Below are 16,291 nucleotides of genomic sequence, written 5' to 3' on the forward strand. Positions count from 1 at the left end.
AATTTATAGCATGTCTCACAGCAGATTATTAAGATTGTGTAAACCTTATTCATACAAATTAGATCAGTTAACACACTACATCTAATGGGAAAGCTCTGTTGAACCCCACAAGCTATTCTGGGCTTGAAATTCAATTTTTTGTCATACAAGTTTTGATGGAAAGCAAAATCCTTGGCAAAGACAACTTCGAAGCTGTGGGAGTCAAGTTTTAGTGGAAGTTGTCTGATGCCCTGAGCATGAATATCCCACCTTGTCTTAACCTTATCCCACCTTAATGGACTGACTCAGCAGAGACCAAACTCACCAGGACCCTGGAAGGATGGGGTATCTCGTTGAGAGGGAAGAAGCCTTTAGCTCACACCAGTCTTTCTTATAAGGCAAAGGCAATGGAAATCTGGGGAGTAAAGGTGAGCAATTGATTGATAAAGAGAAAAAGCCTGTTACTAGGTCTAGACAAGCATAAAAACCTGGTCTAATGTTAAAGTTTTTGTTCTCTGATAATTATTCTGTGTGCAAATTGGATAAGTAATTTCCACAAAATATCATTTGCAAACAAAGACTGATTTGGGCCAATCTGTCTCCTTCACCTCTTGTTTCATCAGAGCGAGATCATATTTCTTGCCCTTTCTCCCAACTGTATCTGTCACTCCAATCTGTGCAGCTTGTAGTTGTCTGGCTTCTGTCTCACGTTCCAGGGACCAGCTCCTCTGGCTGCAGTATCCCTCCTGTGGCCCTGGAGCTTCACAAAGAGTGGAAGGAAAAGATACCTAGCTGCAGACCTTCACCTTCCTAGGAGGAGAGTCAGCTTTTTTTGCTGACTCTTTTCATAGCTATTTTTGCTGATTCTACTAATATGTTTGAATTGTTGAGTCTGCTGCTGTCTTCTAGACTGCTCAATATTTTATTTAGAACTGAGGAGCTTGTAATAGATACATCGTGTGTGTGGCCATCCAGATTTAACAACTTCTGTACTTTAGTGCCATAATAAATAATGCTATATTTTTATGATGAAACTTGCTGATTTATCTACTTACAAACACACTTTCCGAAGGGATCCATGTCATGATTGTTTTTATCAGGCCTCCAGGGTTTGTATATACAAAAAAGTTGATTTTTATATACTGAAAGAGGCAAAAAGACTGTAGACATAATAGAGGGGAAAATGCACCTAGCAGGGACTGCTGTTGAGAGCACAGAAAACTAGCTTCTTGACCATTTGAAATATTTTAAAATGCAATTAAAAAGGAAATTATTTACTGAGATGCAGTAAAATCTTACACTTTTGCATTTTTAGTACCCAAGTAAAATGCATTCTAAATCATTTCAAGCTTTTTAATATCTTAAAGAACAGCTCTAGAAGGAACCAGTCTTTCTTAAGTTGGAGAAGACACAGTCAACAGATAGGTACTGTCTAATGCTTGTAATGGATGGTGGAGAAATCCACTGCAGTAAAATGCTGTATAAACAGAATAAACATTCTGGTAAAAAACCTTTTAAAACTGCAGATATATTTTTAAATGGATCGAATATTTACATTTTATTAATATTTTAATGAAATAGACAACCTTGTATTGATTAAATAGGTTAAGATTTTAACACTGATAGAACTGTAAAAGAAATACTTTTTGAAAGGTACCAGAAATGTGATAGCTCAAATGTGTTCTTAACCTAATGCTAGTCAATAAATTTATCTGCTCTTTCAAGAAAATGGTATATCATAACTGGTAAAGTTTACATGTCTAAACATTTGTAGACTGATAAATAATTTTCAAAAGCATTGGTAAGTTATATAAGCTGCATAAACTTAGTCTGCTCAAACAAAACATTGAAGATATATTTTAAAAGTGCCATTTGCAGTAAAGCTGGCAGCAGGGGTCTAAGGATGAAGGCACCCCATGAGGAGATGTAGAAGATGGGAAAGCCGGAAGGGCAGCCACAGTGTTGGCACCTGGTGGAGAGAAGATGTGTGAATAGAGCCCATGAGCAGCCCTGAAAATTATTGATTTGACATACAGTGTTTTCACAGAATCACAGACCGGCTGAGGTTGGAAGGGACCTCTGGATGTCACCTGGTCCAACCCTCCTGGTCAAGCAGGGCCACCTAGAGCCAGTTGCCCAGGATATGTTTTATTACATTTGCAGGCATTTAGGTTCAAATAGAGTGTTTGCCAGTAAAGTATAGGAAAAATTGATAACAAATGCAATGTAACTGGCTGCAGGCTAGATAGTTACACTTGTGTATGCCTGGGGTATACGTTTAGACTGTAGATAAATATTGTCTGCCAATCTTTCTGTTGCCTCTTTCTTTTTTCCTTTCAGTATGCCAACTAGCTTGTGCTTGCAAGTTTGGAAACTGGCTCATTGAATATTAACAAACAATTGAATTTCATAGGTCTCTGGGTGAGCTGTATGTGACAATTAAAATTTCATAATGGTTCTTGTTAAATGCTGGAAGAAGGATTTCACAATATTCTTTTGGTGCTGTAACAATCCCATGTCATTATCCATTTTGGGTCCCCTGAGAGGAAGATGGAAGGAGCATTTACCACTGACCTATTTTGTCATTTGGGCCACAGGTAGGGCAAAGCTGCAGATGCATTAGAATGTGTGGCTTGTGTCAAAAAATAGAGAAAACCAAAAGAAGCAAACAAAAAGTGTATCAAAACATTTGATTTGGGCACTTTCAAAAGACAACATTTTGATCTTCCATTTCATAATGGCATTTCCAGCACTAAATTTGAAGTGAAGATGCTCAAAAATGCAAGCAAAAGTTTGTTTCTTCCCAAGCTTTTTTTTGTTAATATATATAAATCCTTTCATTTTGCTTAAACAAAATGTGTGTGGTTTTGGCCTGAAACTGTGGTTTTGAGATGGAATGATTTCAGTCTGTGGAGGAGAAGAGTCTTCTGCACACATATCTCTATGCAACACACCTGTGAAAGGGAAAAACAAACAACTCTATTATGTGAATAGAATGGCAGTCAAGCATGGATTAAGCTGCTGGGACACAACGTGGTGTGTCCAGAGTCTACTCATTTCCAGAGTATATCCTGCTTCCTGTGTACATTCAGCATCAATCATCTTCCAGACTGGTGAATTCAAAGCATTTTTTGATTCAGCAAACCTCCTCTACCCCAGCCACACAGGTTAGCAACATCCAGATCAACATTTTTCTCAGATTAAGAAAACTGAGACAATTGGGATATTCACTGCTTCCTCCTTGTGTTGCACATCCCAGAGATCTGTACATTCTGGAGGTGAGAGAAGATCTTTCAAAATACCGTGGCTGTTGGAAGGTGCTGTTCTAGTGGACAGCTTTCTAAATCTCACTTTCTTCAAAGACTTCCTCGGTTGTCTCTCCAGTGGTGACTTCTCCTTCGCTGCTGTCTGACATGCTTGCCCGTGGACGAGATGGGAGAGCACAGCTTTGCTCTGGACTGAGATCTGTCCTCTGCTTCACTAGCACCTGCTGGAGCTGCATGCCCCAGGTCTCACTTGCCTGCAGGCACAAGTGGTGTTTGCTGCTGAGGTGCTGTTTTTTTCGTTTCTGTGAACATTTCCTGAGGTATTTTATGTTTTCCCCAAAAAAGCAGAGTTTACAGCCAAAGGGATCTGCCAGCAGGAAGCGGGACCACTGCTTCTGGAGCTCTGCTTTCACCTGGAGGGGAGAAGAAAACAGTCTGTCCATGGTGATGTCTTGTGACCACCCTGCAGTCCACTAGCCAAATGCTAATTATAGAGTGAGAGGGACTATGGATGTGCTGAGCTTCCTGCCCCATTGGGGTGCACCATCCACCTGGCGAGGTCCTCATAGAGTAGAAACAGACTTGTTTACAAAGTTCACCTTAAGACTGCATCCTCTTCAGTCTAATTTAGGGAAGATTTTCCTAGCCCCTGAATCTCTGATACGCTGTGATCCTAATGCATGTGTGTGGGAGAGCTCAAGTGACTTTCATGTTTACAGCCTGATGAAGTGAGCAGGAGGAAAAGGGGCTGTGGAAATGAGGACCATGCAGCTTTGCCAGAATGTTGTGTTTGGATATCTGGTTTGTTTTGTTAAAGTTGTTTATCTGGCAGCCTGCCTTAAATCCTTGCACTAAGTGTCCGGCTGCCTGCATCCCCCGAGCTGGAGGGCAGGCTCCAGGCCGGCCCAGAGGAGCGGGATTTGCCTTGGCTCTAACCAGCAGGCCCATTGGCCTGATAGCTCAGCTGTACCAGGAGGTACAAGGCCAAAAGAGCACCTTTCAACTGCTGATGAGAGATGGTAGCAGTCCTGTGCCCTTCACAAATGTTAGACAAGTCCTCCTGTACTGTAGACAAGTGCCAGCTCTCTCTTTTATTTCGGTAGTTCTGAAATTGCTCCAGGTTTCCTTGTTAAATATTAGGAACATATAGCCTACCTTTTGTATAAAGTCCATCTTGTTTGTTTCACTAGTGCCTTTAAGAAGGTGTCCAACTCATGTACCTGTGTCAGTGTAGTGTGTACCACGCCAGCTGGCTGTGCCAGACTCTGAAGTGCTACTGACATATCTGTTTATAAGTAGTGGAGGTCTGCACCCGGACCAAATGTAAGGGAAGGACAGACAGTGAGATTCAACTTAGAAAACATTTAAAATTAAGTGAGACTAATTCCACAGCCTACATAGCATCGTTTTTTGGGTAGGTTGTAGCAAGTCAGTGTGATAAGGCAAAGGCAGCATGCAGCTGTGCCAGTGATGAAGGCACTGGGTTGTATGGACAGGAGCAGAGGCAGTAGATCAAGAGAAGTGATTGTTCTTCTTTACTCAGTAACTTAGACTACCTCTGAATACTACATCTAATTCTGGGGCCCCAATACAAGAACTGTATTGACAAGCTTGAACTTAGCAGCAGAGATCAGGGCTAAAGCACTTGCCCTATGAGGAGAGGCTGAGTTCACGCTGAAGCCTAACTGTCTCATACTGCCTATGAGGAGACCATGGAGGAGAGAGAGCCAGGCACTCTACAGAGGTGTTTGGTAGGGACACAAGAGATTGTGATCTTAAATTGAAATAAATAGGGAAAGTTCTAACAGAATATATGGAAAAGATGTTTCCTCCTGAGTACAGTGAAGCACTGGAACAGAGGACCAGAGAGATGGTGGAACTTCTGTCCTTGGTAGGGTGTTTCAAAGCTCAGCTGGACAAAACCCCAAGCAAACCGATCTGAATTCAGTCTTCACCCTACATTGGGCAGGAGGTTAGCTTTCTCTGCTGTCATCTCCTTGCATCAGAGCCATCACTGATCTGCCTAAATCCTGGCATGGAGCAAATTGAACCCCCAGCTGTCCCTTGAGGCATAGCAGGAGACAACTTCCAGACAAGGACTCCTCTCACATCAGGTTTAGGGATGTCCTGAGAAGTGCATGCATGAAATTAGTTTTTCAACATGTTGCTGTCTGACACCCCAAACTTGGTTGCTTCACACAGATTTTAGGGGTAAACTAAAAGAGGGTTTAGCCTGGCCAAACACGAAGTCTGGGATTCCAGCTGATTTAAGGAGTGAGGTTTAGGTGGCTGACCATAAGTCTCTACTGGTATTTCAGACACCCCAGGGTATCCATACATCCACATTGCTATAGCCACTCAGGCTTCAGTGGAAATACTTTGCATTTGAATTCCAAACCTGTGAGACGTCTTGCTGTTCTCTTCATACAAAACAATTATATGGGTTCAGAAGAATGCACACAGGCTCTGGAGTAAGCAGACATAGCCAAAGTGTTCATTCTTCTTGGTGCTATTAATATACTTTACTAATCAACTAAAAACTTTTCTCATAGCATTGCTTCTTACCTCTCCATTAGCAAAGCAATATAAAACTGCTACAAAAAAACCCTGTAAGAAAAAGACAGTAAGAGGAAAAAGTTAGAGTGTACAGGAAATACCTGAAGGTTTTGTTTAAAGATGACATTAGCGTTAAAGCCATAAGTATAAACATTGCTTTGTAATTTTCAAAAAGGAAACAAATTTTCTGTATTTAATTATTACTGAAGTACCAATTAATTTGTTTTTGTATGGTGCCTTAGCAAATGTAGGGCACATTTGCTGCAGATGTTGAAGAACAGAGTCTATACAACCCAGTTTGATCTTCCATGTTATATTCCTTTTGCTAACACATAATATTTTTTTTTAAAAACTACTGCTGTTATACTGTGACTGCTACTATTTCTAAACACGGTAAAAAAAAAAGGCAGCTTGGGGTCTCATATTATCCATGTGCTTGTTTGAATTTGCCAGTGAGACTACTGAGAGGGATCTCATTTGAGTGCTTTTTAAAAATTAGTGATATATTAAGTGATTAGAGCTAGTGTAAGACTCAGCTGTATTAAGTGTTAAGGCTATTTTGAATTACCATTTTCCCTTTGAAATTGATTTAAATAAATACCTTTAAAAAATTAAATCCTAGACATAAAGCTTGTTTTAAACCAACCTTAAAATTACTCTTTCCATTTTCCTCCTGTCTATATTTGATCTCAGATCAAAACAGCTTACATGCATGCATCTCAGCCTAAGAGTCTGGCACAGATATGCAGATTTATTACCATAGCTTCAGGAAATGCACTTCTTTTGGTATGTCAAAACACATCTATGGCACAAGTTTTGATGAAGAGAATAAATACTGTTGATTATCAGTCCCAAGGCAATGTTCATATCACAAGTAAAAGGTGTCATAACCATACATAATACAGCTGACATAATTCAATTGTTTTCACACTCATACTTTTCCAGAAATGTTTCTGGTTTTCTCAGACAAAATCTTAAAAAAGAAATTGACATACACAGCAGCTTCCATATTTTTTTATTATATCTAGTATTAACAAATAGCATTTGAGCCTACTGTTAATTTCTAGCAATCCTGAAAGGAGCCATTAATTCCCTAAGCATATGTGCAGTAAGTATGAAAAAGAACATTTTATCTGCCACACCAGTGGAAATGGGGGCAGGAGAAACAGAAATCACAATTTTTTTTCCCATTTATTTCATTTCTATTATATTTCATGCTTCAGCTGGGTTATGGTAGCAAGATATAGGTAATTTTGACATGTCATTTATCAATGTAACTTTTAATAATCCTCTGCATCTGAATTATTTCACAGAAAATTTAAAAAAAAAAAAATCACAAAATATTGAGTTTGCCATAGATATTTTACTATGGGGATAAATTTTAGAATAATAGTTATAGAAGACTTGGAAACAATGGAGAGAGTTTCTGGTGGATAAATACAAATTTAATAGATTTAAAAGCAGCTTTTTATGCAGAACTGCTTCTACACCTGGAGATAGTTTTCTTTTTGGGGTAGAAAGTCTATGAAAATGTCTCTACTGGGTGGTTTTTTTTGTATTCTGAGCAGAAGCTCTAAATTTGGCCTCACAGACACCACAAGCAGAAATAGGATCTGAACTACATGGTGCTGTTAAGTCCTGTGAATGCTAAGCCTGATGATACCCGCTGCCAGAAATGTAGAAACTCACCAGGTCAGGAGACGACTTTATGGATACTAGTGTCACCTCTGTGTTGAATATAAGTTTGTAAATCATAGAATCATAGAATGGTTTGGGTTGGAAGGGACCTTAAAGATCATCTAGTTCCAACCCCCCTGCTACGGGCAGGGACACCCTCCACAGACCATGTTGCCCAAAGCCCCATCCAACCGGGTCTTAAACACTTCCAGGGATGGGGCATCCACAACCTCTCTGGGCAACCTGTGCCAGTGCCTCACCACTCTAACAGTACAGAATTTCTTTCAACATCTAATCTCAATCGACCCTCCTTCAGCTTAAACCCATTACCCCTTGTCCTGTCACTACACTCCCTGATAAACAGTCCCTCACCATCTTTCCTGTAGGCCCCTTCAGGTACTGGTAAGCCGCAATTAGATCTCCCCAGAGCCGCCTTTTCTCCAAGCTGAACAACCCCAATTCTCTCAGCCTGTCCTCATAGCAGAGGTGCTCCAGCCCTCTGATCAGCTTCATGGCCTCCTCTGGACTCGCTCCGACAGCTCCATGTCTCTCCTGTACTGGGGCCCCCAGAGCTGGACGCAGTACTGCAGGTGGGGTCTCACAAGAGCGGAGTAGAGGGGCGGGATCACCTCCCTTGACCTGCTGGTCACACCTCTTTTGATGCAGCCCAGGACACGGTTGGTTTTCTGGGCTGCAAGCGCACACTGCCGGCTCATGTTGAGCTTCTCATCAATCAATACCCCCAAGTCCTTCTCCTTGGGGCTGCTTTCAATCCACTCCTCGCCCAGCCTATAGTTGTGCTTGGGATTGCACCGACCCACGTGCAGGACCTTGCACTTGGCCTTGTTGAACTTCATGTGGTTCGCACAGGCCCATCTCTCCAGCCTGTCAAGGTCCCTCTGGATGCCATCCCTTCCCTCCAAGGTTGTTGTGCAGGACAGCGTCAAATGCCTTGCACAAGTCCAGGTAGATGACGTCACTTGCCCTTCCCTTATCCACCAACGCTGTAACCCCATCATAGCAGGCCACCAAGTTTGTCAGGCACGATTTGCCCTTAGTGAAGCCGTGTTGGCTGTCACCAATCACCTCCTTATTTTCCATGTGCCTGAGCATAGTCTCCAGGAGGGTCTGCTCCATAATCTTGCCAGGCACGGAGGTGAGACTGACTGGCCTGTAGTTCCCTGGGTCTTCCTTTTTCCCCTTCTTAAAAATGGGGGTTATGTTCCCCATTATGGGGGTTATGTTGGCGGGAACTTTCACCGGACTGCCAGGACTTCTCAAATATGATGGAGAGTGGCCTGGCCACTTCATCCGCCAGTTCCCTTGACCCACAGATGCAACTCATGAGGTCCCATGGACATGTGCACCTTCAGGTTCCTTAGATATTCTTGAACCTGATCTTCTCCTACAGTGGGCAGTTCTGCATTCTCCTAGTCCCTGTCTTTGTGACCTGGGCAGTGTGGCTCAAGCATTTGCTGGTGAAGACTGAGGCAAAGAAGTCGTTGAGTAGCTCAGCCTTCTCCATATCCTGGGTAACCAGGTCACCTGTTTCATTCCAGAGGGGACCCACATTTTCCCTTGTCCTCCTTTTATCACTAACATACCTATAGAAACTTTCCTTGTTGTCCTTGACATCCCTGGCCAGACTAATTTCTATCAGGGCTTTGGCTTTCCTAACCTGATCCCTGGCAGCTTGGACAGTTTCTCTGCATTCTTCCCAGGCTACCTGCCCTTGCTTCCACCCTCTGCAGGCTTCCTTTTTTGTTTGACTTTGCCCTTTTGTTTGACAAGGAGATCCTTGTTCATCCATGGGGGCCTCTTGGTGGTTTTGCTTGACTTCCTCTTTGTTGGGGTGCATCGCTCCTGAGCTTGGAGGAGGTGACCCTTGAATATTAGCCAGCTGTATTGGGCCCCTCTTCCTTCCAGGGCTTTGTCCCATGGTATTCTACCAAGCAGGTTCCTGAAGAGGCCAAGTCTGCCTCTGCTGAAGTCCAGGGTAGTGAGCTTGCTGCGCACCCTCCTCACTGCCCTGAGATCCTGAATTCCACCATTTTGTGGTCACTGCAGCCAAGGCTGCCCTTGAGCTTGACATCCCCTACAAGGCCCTCCTTATTGGTGAGAATAAGGTCCAGCATGGCACCTCTCCTCGTGGGCTCCTCTATCACTTGGAGGAGAAAGTTGTCATCAACACATTGCTTGCGCTCAGCTGCATTGTCAGGGTGATTGAAGTCCTCCATAAGGACCAGGGCTTGTGAGTGTGAGGCTGCTCCTATCTGCCTATAGAGGGCTTCATCTGCTCAGTCCCCCTGGTCAGGTGGCCTGTAGCAGACCCCCGCTATGAAGTCCCCTGCCCCAGCCCTCCCTTTAATCCTGAACCATAGGCTCATGGTCGGCTCCTCGTCCATCCCCAGGTGGAGCTCCATGCACTCCAGCTGGTCGTTGACATAGAGGGTGATGCCCCCTCCTCACTTGCCCTGCCTGTCCTTCCTAAAGAGCCTGTATCCTTCCATCCCAACACTCCAGTCATAGGAGCTATCCCACCACCTCTCTGTGATGCCAGTAAGGTCATAGCCTTGCAGGCACACACACGTCTCCAGCTCCCCTTGTTCATTCCCCATGCTCTGTGCGTTCACATAGAGGCATTTCAGTTGTGCCCCTGATGAGGCTGACTTATTAGCTGGAGTGGCTGGAATTCTTGTGATGTATCTTCCCAGTGTTATGCTGTTGGTTCCTGTTGTATCTGGAGCCCCTGGCTCATCTCCTCTAGGCTTTGAACGTGCTGTAGTACGTCCAGCACGTCTCTGAGCAGTAGGCTGAGGGCTCTTGCCAGCGCCCCATCGCTCCAACCTGGGCACATCGTCCCACAACATGTTGCTGGCAAGCCCGATGTTATCCCCTTCCCCCTTCAAGCCTAGTTTAAAGCGCTGTCGATGTGCCCCGCTAGTTCCTGGGCAAAGATCCTCTTCTCCCTTTGAGAGAGATGAATCCCATCAGAGTTCATCAAGCCTGGTGCCATGTAGGCCACCCCATTGTCAAAGAACCCAAAGTTGTCACGTTGAGACCAGCCACGGAGCCATGCATTTATGGACTGTGTCCGCCTGTTCCACCCACCATTGCTGCCCTCCATTGGAAGGAGGGAGGAAAATATTACCTGCGCCCCCAAATCCTTCAGTGACTGCCCTAAGAGCCTGAAGTCCCTTTTGATCGCTTTTGCATTACGTGTCTCTGCTTCATCCCCACCCACATGGAGGAGCAGCTGTGGGTAATAGTCAGAGGGCTGTACCAGGCTGGGGAGTTTCCTTGTAATGTCCTTAACACGTGCCCCTGGGAGGCAGCAGACTTCTCTGAAAGGAGGGTCTGCCCTGCATATTGGGCCCTCTGTACCCTTTCAGAAGGGAGTCCCCTACGACTATAACCCTCCTTTTCTTCTTTGTGTGGGTGGTCACGACCCTAGGCCTGGGCCTTTTGGGCCTAGGTGCTACCTCTGGAGTAGCTTGACTGTCATCCATATCCTCGCTCAAGTGACCTTCCACAGCCAGAGCCTTGTACCTGTTGCACAGGGGTACCAGGGAAGGCGAGGTGGGTGAGGAGGAGAAATCCCTATGTGAATTTAGTTCATTGCTGCTGCAAGATCAGAACATGCAGTGACAGGCAGAAGCACTGTGAAATCATACCAGAAGGTGGAAAATTCAGTTGATTATTAGTATTTGATGTTAAGTTTATATCCTGATTTCTTTAATGCTTCCTCATATTAATTTTTTTTGCAATACAAGGAATTTCATATTTAGAAATCTTTCTCATATGCCATGACTTCTAAGGTATACATTTTTAAAATTATCACAGTGTGAAGGAAAAAGAAAAATCAGAAATTCAAAAGAAATATTCATTAGCATAATAACCAATTAGAAAGGATAGAGGCATGTGTAAGCCTCACAATTGTTCTTCAGTTCTATTGACAATTTCAACATGATAAATAACTGGGTTTTATCCACCCGAAAATAGTAATTTTTTCCTGCGGCTAACAGCTCACATGCACCAGGGAGCCAAGATTGCTGCACTTTCTAAAGCAAACCAGCATCATATCTGCAGTAGAACTAGTATTTAGAATTTAATTTTGTGCTCCTTGAAAATGTTTGAGTTAAAACCTCCAGATGAGATCCCAGAGGTAATTGTTTTTCTTTAACAAAACAGTTTAATTGCTTTTTAAAACTACTGAGAAGATTTACAGACTAAACAAATGTAATTGTGTACAGTTTATGTGCTTTTTTGCTAATCCCTTCACAAATAATGCTGTAACTAAAAAAGAGAATCTGCAATAAGCATTATCTAAGATCTTTGGGTATTTTGAAAAGAAGTTTTGCCTGTAAAGCATGTCATGTAGCCGACCGCGTGCATGTTCCTCTAAAAGGAATGAAGTTTGTGTTTTCTAGCAGGGATGAGTAAGCTATCTTCTCTATCAGATTTCTTTGTACAAGCCAGTAAATAAAATTTTCACTTAAAATGATTCTGTGTTTCTTAAAATAACATCTAGTCCATGCAACCTCTCCAAGTAAGAATATGTCTAACCGACAACATGTACTTCACCATCATGTCAGCAGGCCCCCTTAAGTTGATGTCTCTGCATGAACTCCCTTCTGCCTGCCTGGACATTTTCTCCCCCAAGCTGTACTGGAAGTTTTTCATTAGAACCTCAATAACAGTGTCAAAGCACTGATGCATACATACGCCAGAGTACTGGTACATACATACAGGTTAAAAACAAAGGTTACCATAAATTGTGGGAAAAGTGCAATAATGCTTTGATGACTTCATGTCTCAGACTGTAGAAGGCGGCACATGTATGTCAAAGTAGTGAGTTAGTGAGTAGTTAGGACTTCTAGCCAGAGATGTTGCTGGGTACCTCATTAAAGAAAGGAGGCCTGGAAACTGTTGTCCTGTTTCACCAAGAACGTCAAGGCAGGATGATAAGGGTAAAGGACAACTTCGCTAAGCAGGTAGTTTAATGGGAGTACTACCTGGAAAAGTCATTACTCAGCAAGTCTGCAGAACACAGATTGAATCAGACAGCAGCTCTGTGTGCCTGCAGAATGACTGGCATCCCCAGTTTTTAGCCTTTGTAAACTGGAGAGTAAATAGTTGCAGTGAAACACATGTATGCTTGTGCATAAGCAGCTATCTGAGAATCACCATTTAGTTGCAGTAACAGCTGGCTGTGGAATTTGGACTATTTAGCATTGACTATTGTAATGGAGTGTGGCTCCTTCACACCTTCATGCTTGCAGCCAAGGTATGAGGGTGCAGAGCTGCCAGAGTTACACTCTCATGCCTTCACCACCTCAAGTTTCTGTCTACTTACACACTACTAAGGCAGGGTGACTGAAGAGGAGTCAAGTGCATAAACATCTGTAAAACACTTTGCTGAATGTATAGGTGAGAAACTTCTTTTCCACCTGCAGATGCAAGTCCATCTATCTGTTCCATTCATGTGAGTGCTCTGACAAATTTTATCTTAGCTCTAGAAATTTATTCATGAGCATAGCGCTTCTTGTGAGTGTACATATAGGAGGCCATAGTGTCACTTAGCAGATATGGTGAAGGAGCACATCCTTTAGGGAAATGGAGCCCAAACGTTGGATGAGGACAGACATTCTCATAGTTATGATTTTTTTGGGGGTAGAAAAGCTTGATACACAGGCCTTTCAAATGGAGTATTGCAGAAATTAACCTTGTTTGTTATTCTTTCACCTGAAGAATTGTTGGTACTTCCTGAACTGCCTAATTATTTCAGAAGACAACAAGAAAGCTCTTTCTTTGCTCAGGAAAATTAAATTGCTACCTGATTTACCTTGTGTGCCTTCTGAGAGAACTGGATATATGGCAACTCCATTAAAAAGAGTCTGTCTTAAAATCTTAGTTAGAATTTATGAATGGCATCCCATAAGGACTTGAACTTTATGCAGTCTTGTTTTATAGTTATTTGTAACCAAAATGGGAAGAGTTCTTCTGTTGGTCAAGCTGAAATGATTACCAGGAGGAAAACCAGCTCCTTGTAGAGCTTACTCTCTTACGGGAGTAAGATATGAGACACAGGTTTACAGGCGTTGATCTTATAGGAGGAAAATGTAGAGGTGATCTTTTTATTGCTGGGAAAAAATACCAAAAGTCCTTTAACCAGCAGGAACATGTCAAATATAAGCATTTAAGGGTTAGGAAACTATATTCAGTGGGCAATTAAATGCTGTGACCCAAGGTTGAATACTCAGACCTATACAAGTGCAATTTTTCCCAAGCGTCAAGTCCTAAGCTCCTGTATATACTGAATGAGGTGGAGGATGGGGCACTGGGCACCTAGACTGGGACTCACAATAACCCAGTAACTGGAAGCTGGGATGCAACTGCTTCAGTTATTCCTTGCATAGGCTTAGACACCTGTGTTAAGGATCCAGCTATAGTCAGTGGGTCAATGCACTTTTCTTCAAAGGAGGAGAAGCTGACTGTTGTGATATATCCTATATTTTGCTCTATAACCTGGAAGTACAAGAAATACCTAGTGCCTCACCACAGGCAGAGCCATGCCCATATCTGCACCTTGTCTTGAATCAAGGCAGGTTAGTTTCAACTACTGCCATGTCTCACAAGGCCATGAGTGGAAGCAAAGGTTGAGTAAGGCAAGCACTGAGATGTTCTACTCCTTGCTACTCTGATTAGTTTAATTTTCTCTTATCTTTTTAAATATATAGTTATTTAATGTAAATGGTATCAACATTCAGGAGCAGGTGCCAAGGCCTCAAAGCATCCCTTTCCCAGCCAGCTGCTCTAACTGCTAAGCCACAGATTCAGATTCTCTTTCATCCTCCTTTGTCTTAGGTCATTTTGCATCTTTGGTTGCTGGTTTACACAGCTTTGTTTGGAGAGGAGGAAATGGTGCTGCATAAGCCTTACTGGGCACTTCTCTGGAACAGGTTAAATCATCTCCTAGCTGAGGCCTGTGTTGTCTCCGTGTCCCAGAGGAGTGCACTAATCAGGGGTATAGTGTGCAAAAGTGAAATTTTTCATTGGTGCCTGTTCACTGAATTCATGGGCGGTTTTCAATATTTTGTTTCTGATGCATTAAGTACTTTGTTGAATTTATACGTAAACCCAATATCCTGGTTTCAGCTAGGACAGAGTTAATTTTCACCAGAAGCTGGGAGGGGACACAGCCATGACAGGTGACTCAAACTAGCCAAAGAGGTATTCCATACCGTATGATGTCATGCTCAGCATAAAAGGGGGCTAGCTGAGGAGGGGCGGCACAGGTCCAGGATGGTCTGAGTGTGTAGTCATATAAGGTTGTCAGGTCATCTGGTGAGAAATTGCATTGTGTATCACCTGCTTTGTATATTCTGTGATAAGTACTGTTATTTTCCTTTTCCTTTGCTGTCCCAGTAAACTGTCCTCATCCCAACCCACGAGATTTACCTTTTTATTCTGATTCTCCTCCCCATCCCACTGGGGAAGAGGGGTGAGCGAGCAACGCATGGTGCTCAGCTGCCAGCTGGGGCTAAACCATGACACCCATGAAAGAGACAGAAGCCCCAAACCGAGGTCTCCAAAAGGGCATCTCAGATGCCTATAGTTCACATCTTTGATGCCTATATGTGAACTATTGAGGTCTGAAAAGGTGTGGTTTGAGCATAAAAAATGTCTTTGAGTTTTTCTCTAGGCTTTCATGGAAGTACCTCTGTTACAACTGCTGAACAGCACACAACTCAGGTGAGTCATGGCCCTGACCAAATTCTTGTACAAGACATGTCTTCAATGCACTTACTCAAGGGCATTAGTCTCGTAGGTGTACCCATAGTGTGTCCTCCAGGCCGGAACCACACACAAAGCAGTTCCTGTTTATCCTTCACATTCTTCTCCTCACAGTAAAGGTTTTAACTCTGCTTGTTGTTCTCACAGTATTCAGATCTGCATCTCCTTTCATCAAACTGCCCCAAATGTCATGTAGTCTACATTCATCTCCTCTTGGAAAAAGTCCTAAAAGGTAAGGACTGCCCCACAGGCTGTGCCAGTGATGTGTCAGTCATGAACTGGCTGCCTCAACTAACCAAGCTAAAGTGAAGCTAATCCTTTATCTCCTGGTGCAAAGAGTCTTGAATGGTTTTTGCTTGTGCAGCGGCACAACAACAAGGTTATTGTGGTGGTTTTGAAGTATGCTGGACATGTACTATGCACTGAAAAAGATGAGTCTAGAACCAACTGCCTCCTCAGTGTGACTGCAAAGTCAACAGATCACCTGAAAATCTTGTTAAAAAAAGACATCCAGTGTGTTTTAGTAATTAACTTATGTGAAACATGTATTTTAAATAAACCACTTTAATCTCTTTTCAGAACAGGGATCTCTGATGAACTGTCGCCCATTACCAGAGAACACAGTACGCACTGTTTCTAAAGATGTCAGACTCCTTTTTTGGTCTTTTGGACTACCATATTTTGAATACACAGCTTGTGAATTTTTTACCTTGTCACTGTAATAGTGTATTTATTTGGAGACATTATAGGTTGGAGCATAATATTAAATAAGAATACTGTATACCTGTGGTATCTATAGGTTAGCAACATATATATGTGAATCTATGACCCCCAAAAAGAGTACTTGCAAAACAGTACTTACATGAAACGAGCTCATTGTCAGCTGAATGAAAAGTCTTATATGTCTTGAAAGTCCTTCCACCTGTTCATCAGTAATGAAGGTAAATACAAATTCATGGATCCCCAACAATGGAATCAGAACAAGTGTAGATCTTGCCAATCTTAAAAAGAAAATG

General features: G+C 42.8%; 1 protein-coding gene across 1 annotated transcript in view; it reads right to left on the minus strand.

Moving 5' to 3' along the window:
- Positions 1-3,174: 3,174 nt before the first annotated feature.
- The window catches only part of GLP2R (glucagon like peptide 2 receptor), a 44,990-nt gene continuing 31,873 nt past the window's right edge, over positions 3,175-16,291 (minus strand). Inside the window, exons 11-13 of the mRNA XM_075770512.1 lie at positions 16,138-16,276; positions 5,811-5,852; positions 3,175-3,658 (exon numbers count right to left, since the gene is read on the minus strand). Of these exons, the coding sequence (XP_075626627.1) occupies positions 3,320-3,658; positions 5,811-5,852; positions 16,138-16,276 (520 nt within the window). The 3' untranslated portion in view covers positions 3,175-3,319. The remainder of the gene's footprint in view (positions 3,659-5,810; positions 5,853-16,137; positions 16,277-16,291) is intronic.

The sequence above is a fragment of the Balearica regulorum genome, chromosome 18, assembly GCF_011004875.1.
Source record: "Balearica regulorum gibbericeps isolate bBalReg1 chromosome 18, bBalReg1.pri, whole genome shotgun sequence".
In the NCBI taxonomy this organism is placed as follows: domain Eukaryota; kingdom Metazoa; phylum Chordata; class Aves; order Gruiformes; family Gruidae; genus Balearica; species Balearica regulorum.